The sequence below is a fragment of the Cnephaeus nilssonii genome (genome assembly GCF_951640355.1).
Source record: "Cnephaeus nilssonii genome assembly, chromosome: 14".
NCBI lineage: Eukaryota > Metazoa > Chordata > Mammalia > Chiroptera > Vespertilionidae > Cnephaeus > Cnephaeus nilssonii.
In genome coordinates, this window is record NC_137085.1 from 574,912 (window position 1) to 593,080 (window position 18,169).

Genomic DNA, 18,169 nt, shown 5'->3' on the forward strand with positions numbered 1-18,169 from the left:
CTAAAAGGCAATGGACGCATGTCCTCGGGTGAGGATTAGCAACAAATAAATAAATAAAACGGCTCGCAAACTGGCAGGAGTGGTGGGGTGTGGGGTGCGGGGTGGTGGGAGCAAAACAGCGATGCTGTCCCCCAACACAGGCCTGGCCAGACAGAGAGAACGTCTGAGCTCACCTCCCAGGAAGGCCCGCCTAGCCCCCCACGCCTCCCCACCCTTCCCACGCCTCCCACACCTCCCCATGAGGCCCCCTGCACCTCCCCACACCTCTCCATGAGGCCCCCTACACCTCCCCACGCCTCCCCATGAGACTCCCTACGCCCCCCACGCTCAGGGCAGCCTGTGGGAGCGCAGGTGGGTGCAGCTGTGTCTGGGTGTGGAAAAGCACCCGGCAGGAGGCGCGCTGTCTCCCTGTTCGCTGGCCACGCTGGGCTCTACAGCAGGCTCTTCACCAGGTCCCTCCCTCCCGGGGATGGAGCCCAGCACCCTCCCACCCCAATCTCACCTCCCCACACCCACCCACAGGGTTTGCCCCTCCTCCAGTCTCTCGAGCGCTGCTGGACCCTGGCGCCTGCCTTGCCCACGACCTGCCCTCGCCTCTCCACTCCCCGACCCCTCGCCGGGCCCAGCCTGCGGTCTGGCCTCGGTCCCTGATGCAGGTCGGGGTCTGCAGGGGCTCTGCTGGCCGGAGCTTCAGGGCCTCTGGCCGGCCAGCAGCCGCTCCCGGCCAGGCCCGGGGAGCAGGGGCCGTGGTCAGCACCGCCCAGGTCGGGACGCGGAGAGGAAGTGGGGAGAGCCAAGGGCCACCCTGGGGACCGGGAGTGGCTGGGTGGCCAGCACAGCTGTGGGGAGGGAGGCAGGCACTGCTTTAGGACAAACTTTTTATTACAAAATGTTACAAACAGGTGGAGGGCCGCTCCCACCCAGCCTGTGGGCTCCTCATACAGACCCTCCCCTAATATAGACCCTCCCCTAATACAGACCCTCCCCTAATACAGACCCTCCCCTAATACAGACCCTCCCCTAATACCCTCCCCTAATACAGACCCTCCCCTAATACAGACCCGCTGGGGGGTCTGAAGGCCCCAAGGATCGGAATAGAGGCTCCACTCCTGGGCACCCACCTGAGGTCAAAGCTGCGGGTGTCGGCATGACCCACCCTCAGGAGCAGGAGGAGCAGGAGGAGCAGGAGGAGCAGGAGGCGCAGGAGGAGTAGGAGGAGCAGGAGGAGCAGGAGGAGCAGGAGGCCGGCCATGAGGGGGGCTGCAGGGGCTGCAGGGGCTGGATCCGGTGCCCTTCCCCCACCCGGCCCCGTGGGAGTGGGTGCTGGAGTCCCCGCCTCGGTTTCCGGGCTGCGTTAGCGGCAGCGATGTTGAGTGTGGGGTGAGGCGAGGGACAGGGGACACGGGGCCGGGACAGCCGCCCCCAGCAGGTCCCTAGATGGCGCTGGGCGACTTGGCGGACCGCGCCCTGCGCAGCAGCAGGACCAGCGCGGCCAGGAGCAGGGCGGCGAAGAGCAGGAGGAGGGCCATCCAGGAGCTGAAGTGCGTGGCCTTGCGCAGCCCCGGCGGGTCGGCGGGGATCATGTTGGTGAGGTTCAGCATGTAGCCCAGCGCCCAGCCGACCGCCGTGTCCCCGGCCTGCGGGTGAGGGCACAGCCTCAGCCTCCACGCAGCCCGGAGGGCCCCTCTGCCCCGGCCCTCCCTCCGCCAGGCCCTCCTGCCAGCACCCACCTTCTTCTGGAAGGTCACCCGGCTGAAGGCGTGCTCGTCGAAGCGGTAGCCCCGGCTCAGCAGCTGCTGCACGAACATGGCCACCGGGCAGTAGTTGGGCAGGCGGGCCCCTGCCCCCGGTGCCCGGGCCTGCAGCTGGGACACAGGCGGGCGGTGTTAGGCCCCGGCTACCAGGCGGTCCCGGCCCCAGGAGGTGGGGTGGTGGGGTGGCCAGCCAGGTGCTGTACCACATACATACACGCACACACACACCACATACACACATGCATACACACACATACACACACATATACACACATATACACACAGACATATACACACATATACACACATACACATGAGCCCTCACACATACACACATATACACACAAGCACGCACACACACGCGCACCACACACACATATATATACACACATATACACACAGACATATACACAGATATACACATGAGCCCTCACACATACACACATACACACACAAGCACGCACATACACACATACACACACCACATACACACACACCACACACACACATATATATATACACACACATATACACACAGACATATACACAGATATACACTCATACACATGAGCCCTCACACATACACACATATACACACATACACACAAGCACGCACACATACACACACATACACACGCAAGCACGCACACATACACACATACATACAAGTGCGCGCACATACATACACACACAAGCGCGCGCACACATACGCACACACACATACGAGCACACACACACCACAGACACACACACACAGGCAGCGCGGGTAGAAAGACAAAGGCCCAGCTCCAGCTGGTTTGCTCAGTGGATAGAGTGTTGGCCTGTGGGCGTGACCTCCTGCTTCATCGGTCGACGCTCAACCACTGAGCCCCGCCAGCTGGGCTCCCCTCGACTCTCCGAGCGCCTGGCCTCACCTCACTCCACGTCTGGTTGCAGACGGTGACCACGGCGGCCTCCAGCTGCTGCGGGGTGGCCACGGGCAGCCCCATCGCCGTCCGCAGGAAGTCCACGGTGTAGAAGAAAGCGGAGAAGGCCTGCGGGCGGGGGGGGGGGGAGGTTTCGGTCACACTGAGCCCCGGCCCCGGGCGCTGCCGCATCGGCCCCCGCCCCGGCCCCTGGACTCACGATGAAGTCGCCGGCCACGGGCGGCTGGAAGACGCCGTTGAAGGAGCATCGGGAGAAGGGGCAGGACGCGAGGTCGAAGAGCCCGGAGACCAGGCCGCGGCAGAGGGCGGGGTCGCCGCTCCCGGACAGGCTGACCCCGGCGCTGCTGTTGAGGGTCGGGGGCCGCTGGGCGGCGGTGCATGGCGACGCATACACGTCCCGGAGCAGCACGTGCGTGGAGTAGCCCCGCGGCCAGCAGGGGTGGCGGCTGTGGGTCTGGGAGGTGACGAAGGTGGGGGTCTCACCACCCCACTATAAGCACTGCCCACCCCGGACCCTCGGGGGCCTCCCCAGCCCGATGAGCCTCCCCCAAGCCCGTTTGGTGATGTCACTTCTGTGCTCCCCATTGCCACTGGGCAAAAAGCAGACCCCTGCCAGGCCCTCCAGGCCCTCTGAGGTCTGGCCCTGGCCCTGCTTCCCCCGCCTGGCCCTCCCCCGGCCTCCCCCGGCCACTGAGCCTTGGCCCACGCTGGGTCACTCCCCGCCGTGGCTCCCAGGTAGAGTGGCGGCGGCTGTCTGGCCCTGCCCTGTCCCCTCCTGCCCCTCCCTCCCTCCGGCAGGGCACAGGGGTTGGGGGCGGGGCGGCGGGGGGCACCTGGAGCACACTGGCCAGCAGCCTGTGGAGGACCTGGTCGCGGCCGTAGCAGAGGAAGCTGTGGGTGTAGACGCGGTACTGCTGGCCGTAGAGCCGCAGCTGGACTTCACTGGCCGGGTCCTCGGCGGGGCTGGCCGCCTCGAAGGTGAGCTGCGTGGAGGCGCCTCCCAGGTCCATGGCCCCCAGCGTCCCCTTCTTCGGCCGGAACCACCGGCCGGCCCAGCCGTACTGTGGGGGGTGGAGGCCGGGTCAGCTGGGGCTGGGCGCGCGCTCCCCTCGGGGGCCGGCCCCGGGCCCACCTTGATGAAGTTCTCCAGCAGGTAGTTGGCGGTCACCCAGCCAAACACGCCCTCGTCCTGGCCGGACAGGATCCGGGCGCCACGGAAGTCAAAGGGGTACTGGGTCAGCGTCTGTGTCACGGCCGCCAGCACGCGGGCCGAGGCCTCTGGGTTGGTCAGACTGTGGTACAGGGAGGCCTCTGAGCGGCGTCTTCCCGGGTGGCCGGGACCCTGGGGGCCATGGTGCCAGCCAAGAGGGCCCCCGCCCAGGGCTGCCGCCGAGGGCATCGGGGCCCACCCTGTGCCCAGGCTGCTGTGGGGCCCCAGGGCCAGGAAGGGCAGGGATGGGCATACTCACTTGAGCAGGCGCATGCCCGCCGTGGCTCCCAGGTAGAGGGGCGTGCCCGCGTGCCTCTCCCTGGGCACGTCCCGCAGCGCCTGGTCCAGGCACTCAACGAGACTCTGGCCGGCGCCCGAGGGGTTGTCTGCGTAGCTGGAGATGCCCCCACCTGGAGGGAGGCGGTGAGCTGGGCTCCAGCCTGGTGGTCAGCCTTGAGGGGGGCCAACAGGGGGGCGGGGGCTCCCACACCAGGTGGCAGCTTAAGGACAAAGACGTTCACAGACAAAGGGGCACCCGCGTCCCACCCAGAGTCTCTGAGGTGCCGCCGGGCAGTGGGTGTGTGCACAGGTGCAGGACAAAGCCCTGGGCACTGCCCACTGGGCCTGGCCTCCGGGGGGCCTGCGGAGGGTGAGAGCCCGCCAGCTCCTCCGAGCCCCTCTTGTCCGTCTGGGGTGTCGAGGCCCCTCTTGGGCCGGGCCGGGCCCAGCCCTTCCGACGACTCCCCGGGGCTCCTTTCTAGAACGGCAGTGCCCACAGCCCCCCGAGGCCCGGGACCCAGCCTCTCCGTGGGGGCTCCTGCAGCTCCCGCCTGGAGCGCCAGGCGGAGGGACCTGGCTGCTCGGGTGCAGAGGCCGAGGCCGGAGAGGCCCGAGGCCCGACAGTGAGCAGGCACCCGGGCCGGGGTGCACCTCGCGCTGGGGGGACCCTCACCGCGCACGTCGCAGGAGCTGTGCTGGCCCACGATGCCCGTGTCGTTCTCCTTGTCCGCTGGCCACTTGTAGACGAACATGGACGTGTGGGAGGAGCCGGCGTCCAGGACGATGCCGTACTGGGGGTGGGGGTGGGGGTGGGGGTGGGGTGAGGGGTGAGGGAGGGGCCTGAAGGCCATCCCTTGCCCCACTCCCACTTCCCACCCCCACCCCACCCTGAGTCCAGGCCAAGGACAGCCTCAGCCACACAGATTGGTGGGGGGAGATGGGTCAGGAGGGCAGGGCTGTCCTGGCGACCACACGCCGAGGGGCTGGGTCAGCTCAGAGTCCCAGGACCCACCACCTTCGGAATCTTGTCCTGGGGATGGAGCTCTGGCCCCGGGAGTGAAGCCGCTGCAGGAAGAAGCATCAGGCCAGCTCTTCCTCCCCCACCTCCCCCCCCCCCCCCCAGTCTCGAAGCGGGCCTCCCCACTTCCTGCAGGTCAGAGTGAAATAAGCACCCAGCTTGCAAGCGCCACTTCCCTGCACCTGCCCCCGAGGCAGGGCTGGGGTGAGGGGGCCGCTCCAGTCCCCCCCCCCCACCAAGGAACTCTGCCCGCCCAGCCGACCACCCCACCTGCCCGCCCACCCGCCTGGCGGAGGCCTTTGGCTGCCGTGTCCCTCCTGCCATGGCCATCCTGGGGGCCCCCCTGCCCCCCCCCACACACACACCAAGCCTTCCCCCGCCCCACGGTCCAAAAAGGAATTAAGGGAATCAGCCGGACTCCTGGAGGCTGGGCCTGGGACGCACCAGGTCTGACCACCCCCCCACACCCCCTCACTCCCCCCCCTGCCCCCTCCCCCCCCCCCCCCCCCCCGCTCCAGGCCCCCTCAGGAGCAGCTGCCTCACTGTCAGGACCTCCGGGGAGCGGGGAGGCCTCCCTGGGCCGGGCCTGCCCAGCAGGTCTAGGCTGAGCCCTGAACTGATGTGCCCTGTGGGTGCCGGGGTCCCGCCGCGGTCTGGGGCCTGGAGCCCGGGGCCTGGGGCGCATCGGGCAGCAGAGAGCAGCCCTTCACCAGCGCCCCTGATGGCTCCCGGGGGGTTCGGCAAGCGGGTGCTTCCCAAACTGGGGCCTCCGGCACCGCGTCTCCCCGGAAGCGCCGCCAGGCACCGGGGACCCAGGCCCGGCCCGGAGCGGAGCGGAGCGCATCGGGCGGGGACTCCGCCCGCCGGCCCGGAGCGCAGCGCGGGGAGGGTCTTGGCAGCCACGGGGCGCAGCTGGCCCGCGCGCACCCCGCAGCTCCCGGCCCCGCGCGCCCGGAGCCCGAGCAGCACCTTGAGGGTGGGCGGCTCCCGGACGTCGCGGGTGGGGACGCACAGCAGCAGGAGGCCGGCCAGGCCCGCGGCGGCCAGCAGCGCCGGCGGCAGCAGCGACAGCAGCTTCCCGGCCATGGGCGGAGCGGGCGGACCGGCGCGGACGGCAGGGCGGCGGGAGCCGGGTGGCCCAGGCCCGGGGCCGCGGGGTAGGCGCTGGGGGCGGGGCGAGGACCCGCACGGGCCTCGCTGGCCACGCCCAGGCCCCGCTGGCCACGCCCACTGGCGGACGCCCCGCCCACCGCGCTCCCGGGCGGGCTCCTGCCGGCGCAGGTGAGAGGCGCTGCGGTGAGTCACCTGCCCTCCCCGCGCCCCGGTCGCAGCAGCCCCCGCACCGGCACCGGAGGCTGTTGCCTACCCTCCTTCCCACCCATTCACCCTCCCCCTGAAGGCTCATCCCCGCCGGCCGCCCGGATTCCACCCCTGACCCGCCCGCTGACCCCAAGGGCTGGCCTGCCCGGGTCTGCTTGTGGACACCGGGGTTCCCCTGGGGCAGGACCTAGAGAACCCCCATCCCTCTGGGGGTGGTCGTGGCTTTGGGCAGGAGGCCTTGCATAGGGCTGGGCTGGCCCCCAGGCAGGCTGGGTCACTACCGCCCCTCCGGCAAGAAAGGGCCAGCAGCTTCAGAGCTGACCGAGCCCTGGCTGCAGGCACCGGAGCTGACCCGGCCCTGGCTGCAGGCACCGGAGCTGACCCGGCCCTGGCTGCAGGCACCGGAGCTGACCCGGCCCTGGCTGCAGGCACCGGAGCTGACCCGGCCCTGGCTGCAGGCACTGGAGCTGACCCGGCCCAGGCTGCAGGCACGGAGGACAGGGACGCTGAGCTGGCCCCGGCTGGGCTGCCCTCGGGGTGCGGGGAGCTCACAGCTGAGCAGCGTGAAGCCTGACCTGGGTCCCAGGACCAAGGGGAGGACAGAGGCTGAGAAACCTCCGGGGTGGCCAGTGCAGCCCCAGAACCAGCTCGGTCTTTCCACCCCCGAATGCCCGGCCTCTGTGCTTTGACCCCCCACATGCCCTTTCCCTGGCCAGAGGCCACCCCGCTTCATGCACTTGGAGGACTGGGAGTTCCAGCCCCGAGAAGACCCAGCGAACAGGCAGGAAGCCCTGTGGCAAGACCACCCACCGGGAGTGCCCGGCGATGGGGGAGGGGTCAGAAGGGCAGCATTTGAGGGGGGCGGAGGGGGCAGCCCCCTAGTCCGCGGTCCGAAAGGCGGGGACAGTTGGGCTGGGATCCCTGCCCGGGCGGAGGGTCTGGTGTCACGGGCCCAGCAATGGAGCCTTTCTTCCCGCTCAGGACCCTGACGGGAAGGGAGGGGACCCGGGGCCTGGCTCAGCCTCCTCCAAGCCCGCCTGGCTGAGCCCCAGCAGCGAGTCTCCGGGTGGGGCCGGCAAAGGGCTCCAGGCCCGGTTTCCCGCCAGCACCCTCCCCCCCCCATACCCCCCTCCCCGGGTCTTTTCTTCCCCCAGAAAGCCCAGCGGGGGGAGAGGCTGGCACAGGAGGCTGAGAGGAGGCGGCGAAGGCGGCCGGAGCCGGGGCCATAAAAGGGCATGAACGGCAGGCGCGCTGCAGGCTGGCCCCCTTGGCCGGCCCCCAGAACCCCCACCTCGCCCCACGAGGCCGAGCAGGGCTCCCGGAGTCGAGCTGTCCTTGGGTGGAGCCCCAGCAGGCACGAGAGGACGGAGCTGGGACCTGCCCCGGGGGGGGGGGGGGGGCCAGCGGGTGGCCCAGGGCCCAGAGGAGCTTGGGAAGGAGGCAGGGGGCGAGTTCTCCCCCAGGAGCTGCGTGGGAAGGCCCCTCCTTGGCGAGGAGCTAGGGTCTGGAAGGGGGTGGGCGGTGGGGGTTCGAGCGGGAGGCAGCCCTGGCAGGAGCCCACCGGGCGGGGCAGCCTTTGGGCGGGGCAGCCTTGGGGAACCTCAGTGGGGTGGGGCCCAGATGTGGGGCCCTGGCCCAGGCCCCCGGCAGGAATTCGGGAAGGAAAGGGCTGCAGAGCGGTGTGGAGGGTCCCCCCTCAGAGAGGGGTCCCAGAGCCCCCCTCCACAGGGACCAGACCTCGAAGGGCAGGGACCTTCCCTGGTCTGGGCTGCCTCTGCCTCAGTCTCCCCGTCGGAAACCAGTGTCCAGCAGCTCAAACACCTTCACGGGGGAGGCTCATGTGCTCATTCCACAGACGCTTGCTGAGCTTGCCTGTCGGCCTGGGCACCGCAGGCTCAGGTGGGCACAGGGGACCCTGTCCTGGGGGAGCAGACTTTTCTTTTTTTCCCTTACAAGTTTTTTTTTTTTAATTGATCACAAAAAGGGAGAGGGAGAGACAGAAACACCAGTGATGAGAGAGAATCATGGATCAGCTGCCTCCTGCACGCCCCCACTGGAGATCGAGCCTGCAACCAGGCATGTGCCCCTGACCCGGGAATCAAACCATGACCTCCTGGCTCATAGGTCAACACTCAACCACTGAGCCACGCTGGCTGGGACCTCATGATTTTCTCAATAACATTGTCTTTTCTTTAGATTACTTTCTTGTAAGGAAATAGTACACTAGAGGCCCGTTGTGCGAAGATGCGTGCAACAGGCCTTCCTTCCCCTGGCGGCTGGCACCGGTTTTCCTCCGGCACCCGGGGCCCAGGCCTTCGCTCCGGCCGCAGCGAGGCTCGGCTTCTCCGCTCTGGCCGCAGCAGAGGAGCCTACAACCCGGGCCTGTGCCCTTAACCAGAATCAAACCAGGGATCCTTCAGTCCGCAGGCCGACGTTCCATCCACTGAGCCCGCTGAGCCCAACAGGGTAGGGCCATCCATGCATTTTTTAAATCCTCACTGAGGATATGTTCTTATCGATTTTGAGAAACATTGATTGGTTGCCTCCCGACTGGGGATTGAACTCGAACCCTAGGCACGTGCCCCGATGAAGAATGGAACCCACACCTTGCTGGTGTAGGGGTGGTGCTTCAACTGAGCCGCCTGGCCAGGGCAGAACGTGAACCTTTCAACATGGAGCCTTTTATCCAAAACCCGGGTTTATTTCTCTGTTGACACAGGTTTTCTTGTAGGTCTTTCAAAAAAGTTTTAAGTAATTTTCTCCTAAAGGTCTCGCACATTTTTTTTTCTTAGACTTAGTACTTGGAACATACAATTTTAGTTTTAAATTACATTTTCTAAGTTGTTTTTTTTGCTGGTTTATAGTAATTAAATGGCCATTTTTGAATTCATTTTGTAATCAGAATCTTATTAAACTCTTAATAATTCACCCTAACCGGTTTGGCTCAGTGGATAGAGTGTCAGCCTGCAGACTCAGGGGTCCGGGTTCGATTCCGGTCAAGGGCATGTACCTTGGTTGCAGGCACATACCCAGTGGGGAGTGTGCAGGAGGCAGCTGATCGATGGTTCTCTCTCATCGATGTTTCTAACTCTCTATCCATCTCCCTTCCTCTCTGTAAAAAATCAATAAAATATATTTTTTAAAAAACCTCTTAATAATTCTAAGACTTTATCCGTAAAAGTGTGGACATCCCTGGTTCCTTCCTGATCAGGGGAGCGTGCCTTCAACATTCCACCACTGACTCTGTTTCTCGGAGGGCTCTTGTGTAATTGCCTCATTCCCAAAAGTTTCTTACAAACATGAATTGCGTACAGCTGCATGTGTTTTTTCTGCATTCCTTGCCGTCGTATTTTCTCCTTTAATTTGTTCATGTTGTGAATGACAACACATTTTAAAACATTTAACTAATCTTGCCTTGGGACTGGCCCAAGTTGGATAGACTCTCTTTCTTTGTTGCTGGAATGGGATGAGACTGTTTTTCCATTCTTGCAAAATCCCAGTTGGGGTTTGCACTCAGTGTCACAGATTTGAGGTTGCAGATTTCCCTCTGAAAAACCTGCATAGCGCCTGGTCGGCGTGGCTCAGGGGCTGAGCAGGGACCCAGGAAGCAAGAGGTCACCGGTTCAATTCCTGGTCAGGGCACATGCTGGGGTTGCAGACTCGACCCCCATGGTGGGGCGTGCAGGAGGCAGCTGATGGATCAATCACTCTCTCATCGATGTTTTTCTCTCTCTCCCTCTCCATTCCTCTCTAAAGGATCAAGAAAAACCCATTTTGACAAAAGAAACCATAGACGGTTCCTTGTTCACATGTTCACGGGCCTTTATTTCCTTGCACGTATAAGTTACCTTAGATTCTGTAATCCCAACATCTGGGGGACCTAGTCTGTTGTTTCTGTGGCTCCCACAGCGGAGTTTGTCCTTGTTTGGAAAAACTTGTTTTTAGCCTGAAGGTGCTCATTTCCCTTGGAACTTGCACCCCTCGGGGGCAGAGGTTCTCATGGGGCAGTTTGCCCTGTGCACCCCCCCCCCCCTGTGTCACAGACATTCTGGTTGCTTCTGGCATCTAGTGGGGAAGCCAGGGCCCCCCTCAGAGCACAGGGCCCGGGTTGGATTGCCCTGCCTTGAACACCACCGTGTAAGCCTGAGGGACGGGACCTCTCCAGACGTTTGCCTCTGCCAGTGGCCGGGCACTGCCAACCTGGGACCCGGAGATCCTGCCCTTGAGGCTGCAGGGCCACACGGGCAACTGATGCCACCTGCACGGAACACGGGGGCCGAGGGAGGCCGCCTTCCCTGTCCTTTGCGCAGCCAGGCACATCTGGGATTCCAAGCCCCTCCCCCCACCCCTCCCCCGGTGAGGGCCACACCGGAGCCACTGGTGACCACAGCTCGCCCTGGCCAGGGTGTCTGGGGGGCCCAAGGCCCTGAGCCGGGTCACAGGTTGCTCTGTGGGCGTGTCTGGGTTGAGTCTCGGCCAGGAGGGAAGACGGCTGAGCCATGTTGACTTGGGGGCCGGAGTCTGTGTGGAGGGGCAAGCAGGCCATCCTCCAGCCCCATTCCAGGCACCTTCTTCCAGCCCAGGGGTCCCTGGGACCAGGTACAGGCAGACCCCATGCCCCCATCAGCGCCATCCCCACCCCCTCCATCTGTTCCTGCTGAGGGGCCCCTCGTCTGGGTGCCCTGGGTTGAGAGAGGTCACCTGCTTGGCCCTCAGGTGTCCCAGCCCACCCCCCCCAAGGTCCCTACTCCCAGCCCTGACGTGAGACCTCAGTGGGGGCTTCAGGATCCATGACCAGCATGCAGGTGGTGCCCTCTGCTGGCTGCTGTCAGAAGTGCAGCCCCGCGTGGCCAGAACCTTTTTACTGGAAAGGCCAGGTGGGGGGGAGGCAGGCCAGCTGTAAACACTAGGCAGGCTGGACACGGGGACACCTGGCCAATGGGAGGAGGGACCCACTGACCGCGAGAAAGGGGTGGTAGCAGCAGCTTCAGGCTGAGCCCGCACAATGGAGCCCTGGCCCAGGTCAGCCCCCATCCCCAGGCCAGGATGGAAGGGTGTCCTGGGGGCAGCCCCCCTGCCGGCTCCACCTGCGGCTGGGGGGGCCCAGACTGGGAGGCGGGAGAGCTGTGTCCAGGCCAGCCGGGTGGTCGTCAGCCTGCGAGGCTGGGATCGAGCAAGTGGCGCTGCCCAGGGCCAGTGTCCGGCCGAGAGGCCATGTCCGTGCCCGTGGCCTCAGATGAAGGTGGAGTCCAGGGGCCCGGCGTCCTGCTGGCTGAGGGCGCGTGCCTCGAACAGCTGCTTGATGAGGGCGGACTTCTCCTGCTCCAGCTGTGTGATCCGCTCGCTCTTGTCCGTCACCTCCTGGCGGGTGGGGGGCAGTCAGGGCCCGCCCCGCGGCCAGCCACCCCCCGGCCCCCCGCACGCTCCTCACCTGCGTGAGGAGGCGGTTCTGCTCTTTCAGCATCAGGATGGTCTGCTGCTGCCAGCCAGGCGCCGGGGGTGAGGCGGGGGCCAGGGCGGGGCACGGGGGCCCCGAGGAGGCCGAGGGCAGAGCCTACAGGAGGGCACAGTCAGGAGGCCTGGCACCCCTGGCTCAGCCTCCTGGACAGTGTGTGTGTGGGGGGGCCCGGGGCACTCACCGTGCCGGCACAGGCCGCAGCCAGCAGCTCGCCCAGGCAGCGGGCCACCTCCTGCACCTTGGGCAGCAGCCGCCCCAGCGGGCGGGGGCTCCCCTCAGCCCCAAACTCCTAAAAGGAAGCAGCGGAGGGGTGGTCAGAGAGCAGGGCCAGCCCAGGACCAGCCGCCGAGCCTTGAGGGGGCCCCCCAGGTGGCCCTCCTGCCCCCGGAAGTTCCTGCTCAGAACCGAGAGTCTGAGGTGCTGCTGGTCGGGGAGCGTTGCTTGGGGGATCCAGCACCCGGGTGGAGGGACAGCTGCTGTGCCCTGACGAGGGCGGGCAGTCCCCCGCAGCCTGGGGTGCGGAGAAGGGTGGTGTCACTGTGTGGGGGAGGGTCACCCAGCCGGGGACGGGCTGTCACTCACGGCGCTGGCCCGGCTCTGGCCCAGGCGGCGCTGGCGCTCCTGCACGCGCTGCAGCTGCTGCTGGTACCAGTCTCGGCCCCGGGCCATCATCTGCAGGCCCTGCAGCAGCACCTCCTTCTCCTGCTCCAGCTCCGCCATCTGCTTCAGCTGCCACGCGGGGCACACACGTGCCCGTCAGCACACACACGTGGTGCGGGCCCGCATGCACTCACCCAGGGACTCCCTGCACCGGAACCCTCCCTCCCACGCGGGGAGCACAGCCTTGTTCCTCCCCCGGGGGTCCAGCCTTCCACACAGGCCTCCCCGGGGACCTGGGCCGATGCCCGGAGCTCCGTGCCCGCTCCTGAGGTGAGCGGGGAGCCTGGGGCCCAGGCTGGGGCAGGGGCAGCTCTGGAGAGGGGCCGAGCCAATTGCCACGGGGCACCCAGGCCCCATCTCTCTGAAGGACTTCCTGCCTGACCATGGGCCCTTCCAGTCCTCAGGCGGTTCCAGCTGGGGGGGCGGGGTGGGAGGTGTTGAGAACTGAGCCCATTCCTGTCACAGGCCACCCCTGGGACCCAGGCCTGGCCGCCCACCCAAGCAGAGCGATGGTCCAGGAGACCAATCCCAGGCAAGATGGAGAGTCCCAGTGCCCCAGGGCCCCGCTCACCAGCTCACAGTCCACTCCGTTTGTGATGGTGTGCCTCCGACGCTCGCCCCGGGCTCGGGGGGCCCGCCGGGGGTCCCCCACGCCCAGCTCCCAGGCCCTGCAGGTCCCTGCACCTGCAGCAGAAGTGAGGGCCTGACGAGGCAGCTCCACCCACAGCCTGGCTCCCAGGCCCCTCCTGACCTCGCTCCCACCGCCCCCCAGCAATGCAAAGCTCGGTCCAGGCCTGCTCGCCTCTGGGGTCATCGCCTCTGGGGTCATCGGCAATGGGGGCCTCTCGGGGCCCCTCCCCATATCAGTGCAGCCCCGGAGTCTCAGGCAGCGGACAGCCCCGCCCGCCCCTCACCTCTGTACCGGGCTGGGGTCTGGTCCCCGCTTGACTCCCCCCAGCTCCCCTCACGCAGGCCTGGGGCCTGTAAATGCATGTCTGCACATGACACGCGTGTGTACACACATGCGCAGGGCCTGAACTCTCTAAGGGCCAGGGCTTGCCCAGCCTGTCTCTGCACCTCCAGTGCCCACCTTGGGGCTGAAAGGCTGCAGGTACTGAGGGGGGGGGGGGGGGCTCTGAGCTTCTCCATTCCCCTCCGTGTAGCCGGGCCTTGAAGGGTGAGCTAATGCGGGAACACGTGGGGCCGTGGGTGGCGGGGACCTAACTTCCAGGTGGGGATCCCGGTGCGCTTAGTCCTCGCTCTGCGCACAGAGAAGGTGCACGCACCACCTCACAGGAGCGTCTGCAGCCCCAAGTCCACCTGCAGCTGGAAGCCCAGGTTCCCTGAGAGCGTCCTGGGGGCCAGTCGGCTTCTGGGGGGGGGGGGGGGCGGGGAGTCTGTGCAGGGCCTCCCGGGAGGGGAGGGGGGTGTAGTGTGGAGGGCCCCTCTCTGGGCTCCCTAGCACGACCCACCTCATCAGCTCATCTTTAGAGGCCGTGGGAGTGGGCGCGTGATGCGAGTAGTGGGTGCAGGTGTGCCTGGCGGGGGCACGGCCAGGGGCTGGCACAGGTGGTGTGCGGGCCGCCAGCCAGCCCTGCTCCCGCTCCAGGCGCGCCCAGCGTTCCCGTCCCAACCTGCAGTGCTGTGTGGCGGGAAGGTGCCGGCAGAGGGAGGCTGGGGGAGGGGGGGGGGGAGAGACACCCCAGGAAACCTGGGCCCAGGAACACTATCCCGTCCACAGGCGGCTCCCAGGTCCCCACCTAACAGCACCCTGGACGTCCAGCTGGGAGGCCCGTGGGCAGAGATGGGCGAGTCCAGCGAGGCTGGCGAGCAGCGGGCGGCACAGAAGGCGCTGGGCCCGCCCCGGGGGAGCCCCACATCAGCCATCGCCGTCCCTGCCCGAGGCGGGGAGCCTGCTGGCCACCCCCAGAGGCTGCTCCTCCCCAGGCCTCGGAGTCCCACCCGCCGCTGGCAGCCAGGCCCGGTCCTCTGCCCCCGCGGCCCCTGCCCGCCCTGGCCTCCTGGGGGCAGTGGCCTAACCCTCCAGCTTCGCGGTCCGACCGAGAAGGACTGAGAAGGCAGGGGGCCCCTCCGCAGTCTGGGGGCCCCTCTCGGCTGCCCTGGAGGGAGAGGCCGCCGCCTGGGCAGTCACCAGCCGGGAGGCCGAGGGCGGGTGCGGGGCGGGTAGGTGAGGCGGAGCGCCCCTCACAGAAGAGTCCGCAGGGCCCGGCTCAGGTTTGGTACCGAGCGGGTTCCGGGTGGCCTCGCTGTGGTGCGGGGCGGGCCGGCCTGGCCCCTGGCCGCTGAGCGCACAGACAGGCAGAGGGCCCTCTCCCCGCCCCGGTCCCCGCCCCGCCCCCGCCCCCGCCCCGGTGGGAGATGCCCGGCTGCACTTCCCGGGCTCCGGTCTGAGCTGCGGGCCGGGGTGAGGAGCCCGCACTCACCTGCGTCCGAGCTCGGGCTCCGCTCCAGCGCCGTGCCCTGCGGCCGCTCGGGCTCCGCGAGGCCGGGGCGCCGCCTCCGCCGGGACGCACAGCTTCTCCAGGCTCCGGGCCGCGCCGCCGGGGCCGACCGCCGGGGGGCGCGCGCCCAGCGGCAGGGGCTTCCGCTCCAGGATGGTCCGCGGCTCCTCGGCGGACGCGAACACCAGGCGCTGCGGGGGCTGCGGCGGCGGCGGCGGCGGCGGCTGGCCCCCGGGCCGCGCGGGGCCGCCTCCCCGGGCCGGGGCGCGCGCCGGGCCCCGCGGGCCGTCGTCGGCGCTGCCCAGCGAGGCGCGCAGACCCCGCCACGAAGCGCTCGAAGGTCAGGTAGCCGCTGGCCGGGGCCACCTGGCGCAGGCCCTCGAGCACGCCGCGGGGCAGCTCGCGCGTGTCGGCGCCCCCGCCAGCGGGACTCGATCTCGCGCAGGTGCACGTAGCCGCGCCGCCGGTCGTCCAGGATGTCGAAGAGGGTGCGCAGGCTCTGCAGGAAGGCGCGCGGCAGCCCCTCGGTGCCGGGCTCGGCGGGCGCGGCGGGCGGCGCGCGGCCCGGCTCGGCCATCGCGGCTCCGGCCATGGGCCTGCCGGCCGGGCTCCGTCCTGGGCCCGCCCCCGGCTGGGTCCCCGCGCGGCCCGACGGCGGGGCCCGGCGGGCGCACGCAGCCCGTCCCGACAATAGCGGCTACTTTTTGAATGGGCCTCCGCGTGGCGTCAGCGCTCATTAGCATCCGCGGCGGCCATTGGCCGAGCCTGGCCCATCTCCTCCCCGATTGGCTGCGAGGCCGCCAGCCCGGTTTGATTTTCCGGAGAAGGGCCCCGGGCCCCGGCCGCTCCTGCCGCCGCGCCGGGAGGGGCCGGGGGCGCGCGGAGGCCCGAGCGGCGGGGGCGGGTCCGCCCAGGTCCCCTCCCTCCAGGCCTCTCTCGGATTGGCTGCTCGCCTACCTCTCCGAGGGGCGGGACCTGGCACTCCACGCAAAACCTGTCCCCAGGTGGCCTGGAGGGTAAGGGTGGGGGAGCGCACCCCTCTAGGGACCCCCCTTCCCCCTCCTGCTCCCCTGGGCGCTCTTCGCCGAGGGTCCCGGGCGCAGACGCCGCCGACTCTGGGGCCTCTTTCTCCTGCGCCAGGCGGGCCCCCAGGGGACTGTGGGCTCCAGCCAGCTGGGCGCTGCCCCTCACAGAGGCCTCTCTGTCCCCACAGCTGCGGGCCCCTCCCCTGGTCCCGGGGGACGGCCTGGCCTTTCCTGCCTGTGGCAGGACAAAGCCCCTTTTTCCTGTGTCCCCAGATCCCCATCTGTGACCAGCTCTCCCCAGCCCCGCGGTCCCCTGCTGCAGCCCCTTCCAGCGGCTCTCCCGGCTCCTGGGCCGGGCCAGGCCGCCCTGCGTCCCTGGGGTCCCATCTTCCTTTCCAGCCAGACCCAGTCACTGTCCGGTCAGTCCGGGTGGGCGCCGGGGCTGAGCCTGCCGTGCAGCTCTGGGTGCTCATCTCAGGACTAAAACGGTAGGACCCTCGCCCTGGCAGGCCGGTGTGGCTCAGTGGATAGAGCGTCAGCCTGCAGACTACAGGGTCCCGGGTTCGATTCCGGTCAAGGGCATGTATCTCACATCAATATTTTCTCTCTGTGTGTGTCTCCCCCCTCCCTTCCACTCTCTCTAGAAATCGATGGAAAAATCCTCGGGTGAGGATTAAATACAAATAAATAAAATAAATGGAGGACCCTCCTGGAGCCAGAGAGCTGCCCCAGAGGCTGCCTGCCTGGAGCCCTGCCTTCCTTCACCCTCGCCTGTCCTCCAGCCCTGCCTGGTCCCCCATGCCCCCTGCCTCAGTCTCCCCAGACATCCCCCGTCCCCAGCACTGGCCACCGAGCATTCTCACGTGTCATCGGCTGCTTTCTAGGCAGACTGCCCGCCTTCAGAGGTAAATTAGTGAAGAGCTGCCAGACCACCGCCTCCAGGCAGACCCTGGCTCCGGATTCACCTCGGTCCTTCGGCTGGCCTCTCTCAAGCCCGTCTTGGGTGGCCCACCTCCCTGCGCCTCTGTTCCGTGGGCCCCGAAGTATTGGTGCCTGTGTCTCAGGTTATAAGGGCTATTGCCTTGGCCAGGGAGTATCCTGGGCCCACTTCTCCCCTGGGGGTACCCCTCCAAGGTCAGAGCTCCTTTGTGGTAAGGAATTTAGGGGACCTGGAAAGCTGGGAGCCTGGAGTCCTCCCCTGGAGCCTGGCCTGCCCCTGGCTCCCCTTCACGGCAGGACTGGCCACCGTCCCAGGGAGCATCCCAGCCGTTTGCCCCCAGTTCCCTCCCTGCCTCCTCTGCTCCCAGCACCCCCCGCCCCGGCCCCCCATGCCTAGGGCACCTGGCATCTCCTCACGTCTGGGCGGTTGCCCGTCAGGAATGCCCTTCCCGGGCTGCTCCTGGCTCAGTGGTCGGCAAACTCATTGGCCAACCGAGCCAAATATCAACAGGACAACGATTGAAATCTCTTGAGAGCCACATTTTTTAAAGTTAAACTTCTTCTAACGCCACTTCTTCAAAATAGACTCGCCCAGGCCGTGGTATTTTGTGGAAGAGCCACACTCAAGGGGCCAAAGAGCCGCATGTGGCTTGTGAGCCGCGGTTTGCCGACCATGGTCCTGGCTGACGGCAGCAGGCACACTCCAAAACTCCACTCGGGTCCCTGACCCACCCTAAGTCAGTGAGGTGCCCTGACCCTCGAAGCCTGCTTTCTCCTTGCTGAGGGGGCGGTCTCCCCGGAGTCCCTGTGCTCTTTGGGAGCAGGGGGGGGGCACCCCAAGGCCCAGCATCAGCCCAGTCCGCAGTGGGTGCTCCGTGGCCGGCTGGCTGGCACAAGAGGAACCTTATCCGGGGGGTCACCAAGCCTGCTTGAGGCCTGGGGATGGGAGGGCTGGGGACCGGCTCTGTGGAGGGTGCAGAGGCCGGCGGCCAGCAGGTGGTGCTGCTGCAGCCCAGGCCAGGGCAGCCCGCAGCGCTGGGGCCAGAAGGGCCGTGAGCCCGAGCTCACCATGCAGAGAAGTCTGAAGCTGTGTGGGCGGCGCCCCACTGACCCTTGGT

At 67.2% G+C, this 18,169-nt stretch overlaps 2 protein-coding genes across 2 annotated transcripts; both read right to left on the bottom strand.

Annotated features, from left to right (window-relative positions):
- Positions 1 to 1,034: 1,034 nt before the first annotated feature.
- Positions 1,035 to 6,354, bottom strand: ENTPD2 (ectonucleoside triphosphate diphosphohydrolase 2). Its single transcript, XM_079790975.1, has 9 exons — positions 6,157 to 6,354; positions 4,843 to 4,960; positions 4,150 to 4,300; positions 3,813 to 3,972; positions 3,514 to 3,741; positions 2,880 to 3,134; positions 2,669 to 2,788; positions 1,731 to 1,865; positions 1,035 to 1,637 (listed from the first exon to the last, which is right to left on the bottom strand). The coding sequence occupies exons 1-9, from the start codon at positions 6,271 to 6,273 to the stop codon at positions 1,434 to 1,436; spliced, it is 1,488 nt and encodes a 495-aa protein (XP_079647101.1). The 5' UTR covers positions 6,274 to 6,354; the 3' UTR covers positions 1,035 to 1,433.
- A 4,472-nt stretch (positions 6,355 to 10,826) lies between these two features.
- On the bottom strand, positions 10,827 to 15,712 carry SAPCD2 (suppressor APC domain containing 2). The gene is given in 9 exon segments (XM_079791446.1): positions 10,827 to 11,868; positions 11,939 to 12,061; positions 12,147 to 12,254; positions 12,548 to 12,694; positions 13,197 to 13,309; positions 15,070 to 15,127; positions 15,129 to 15,407; positions 15,409 to 15,504; positions 15,506 to 15,712. Coding segments are annotated over 9 exon segments (1,227 nt in total). The 5' UTR covers positions 15,680 to 15,712; the 3' UTR covers positions 10,827 to 11,739.
- Between the last annotated feature and the right edge of the window lie 2,457 nt (positions 15,713 to 18,169).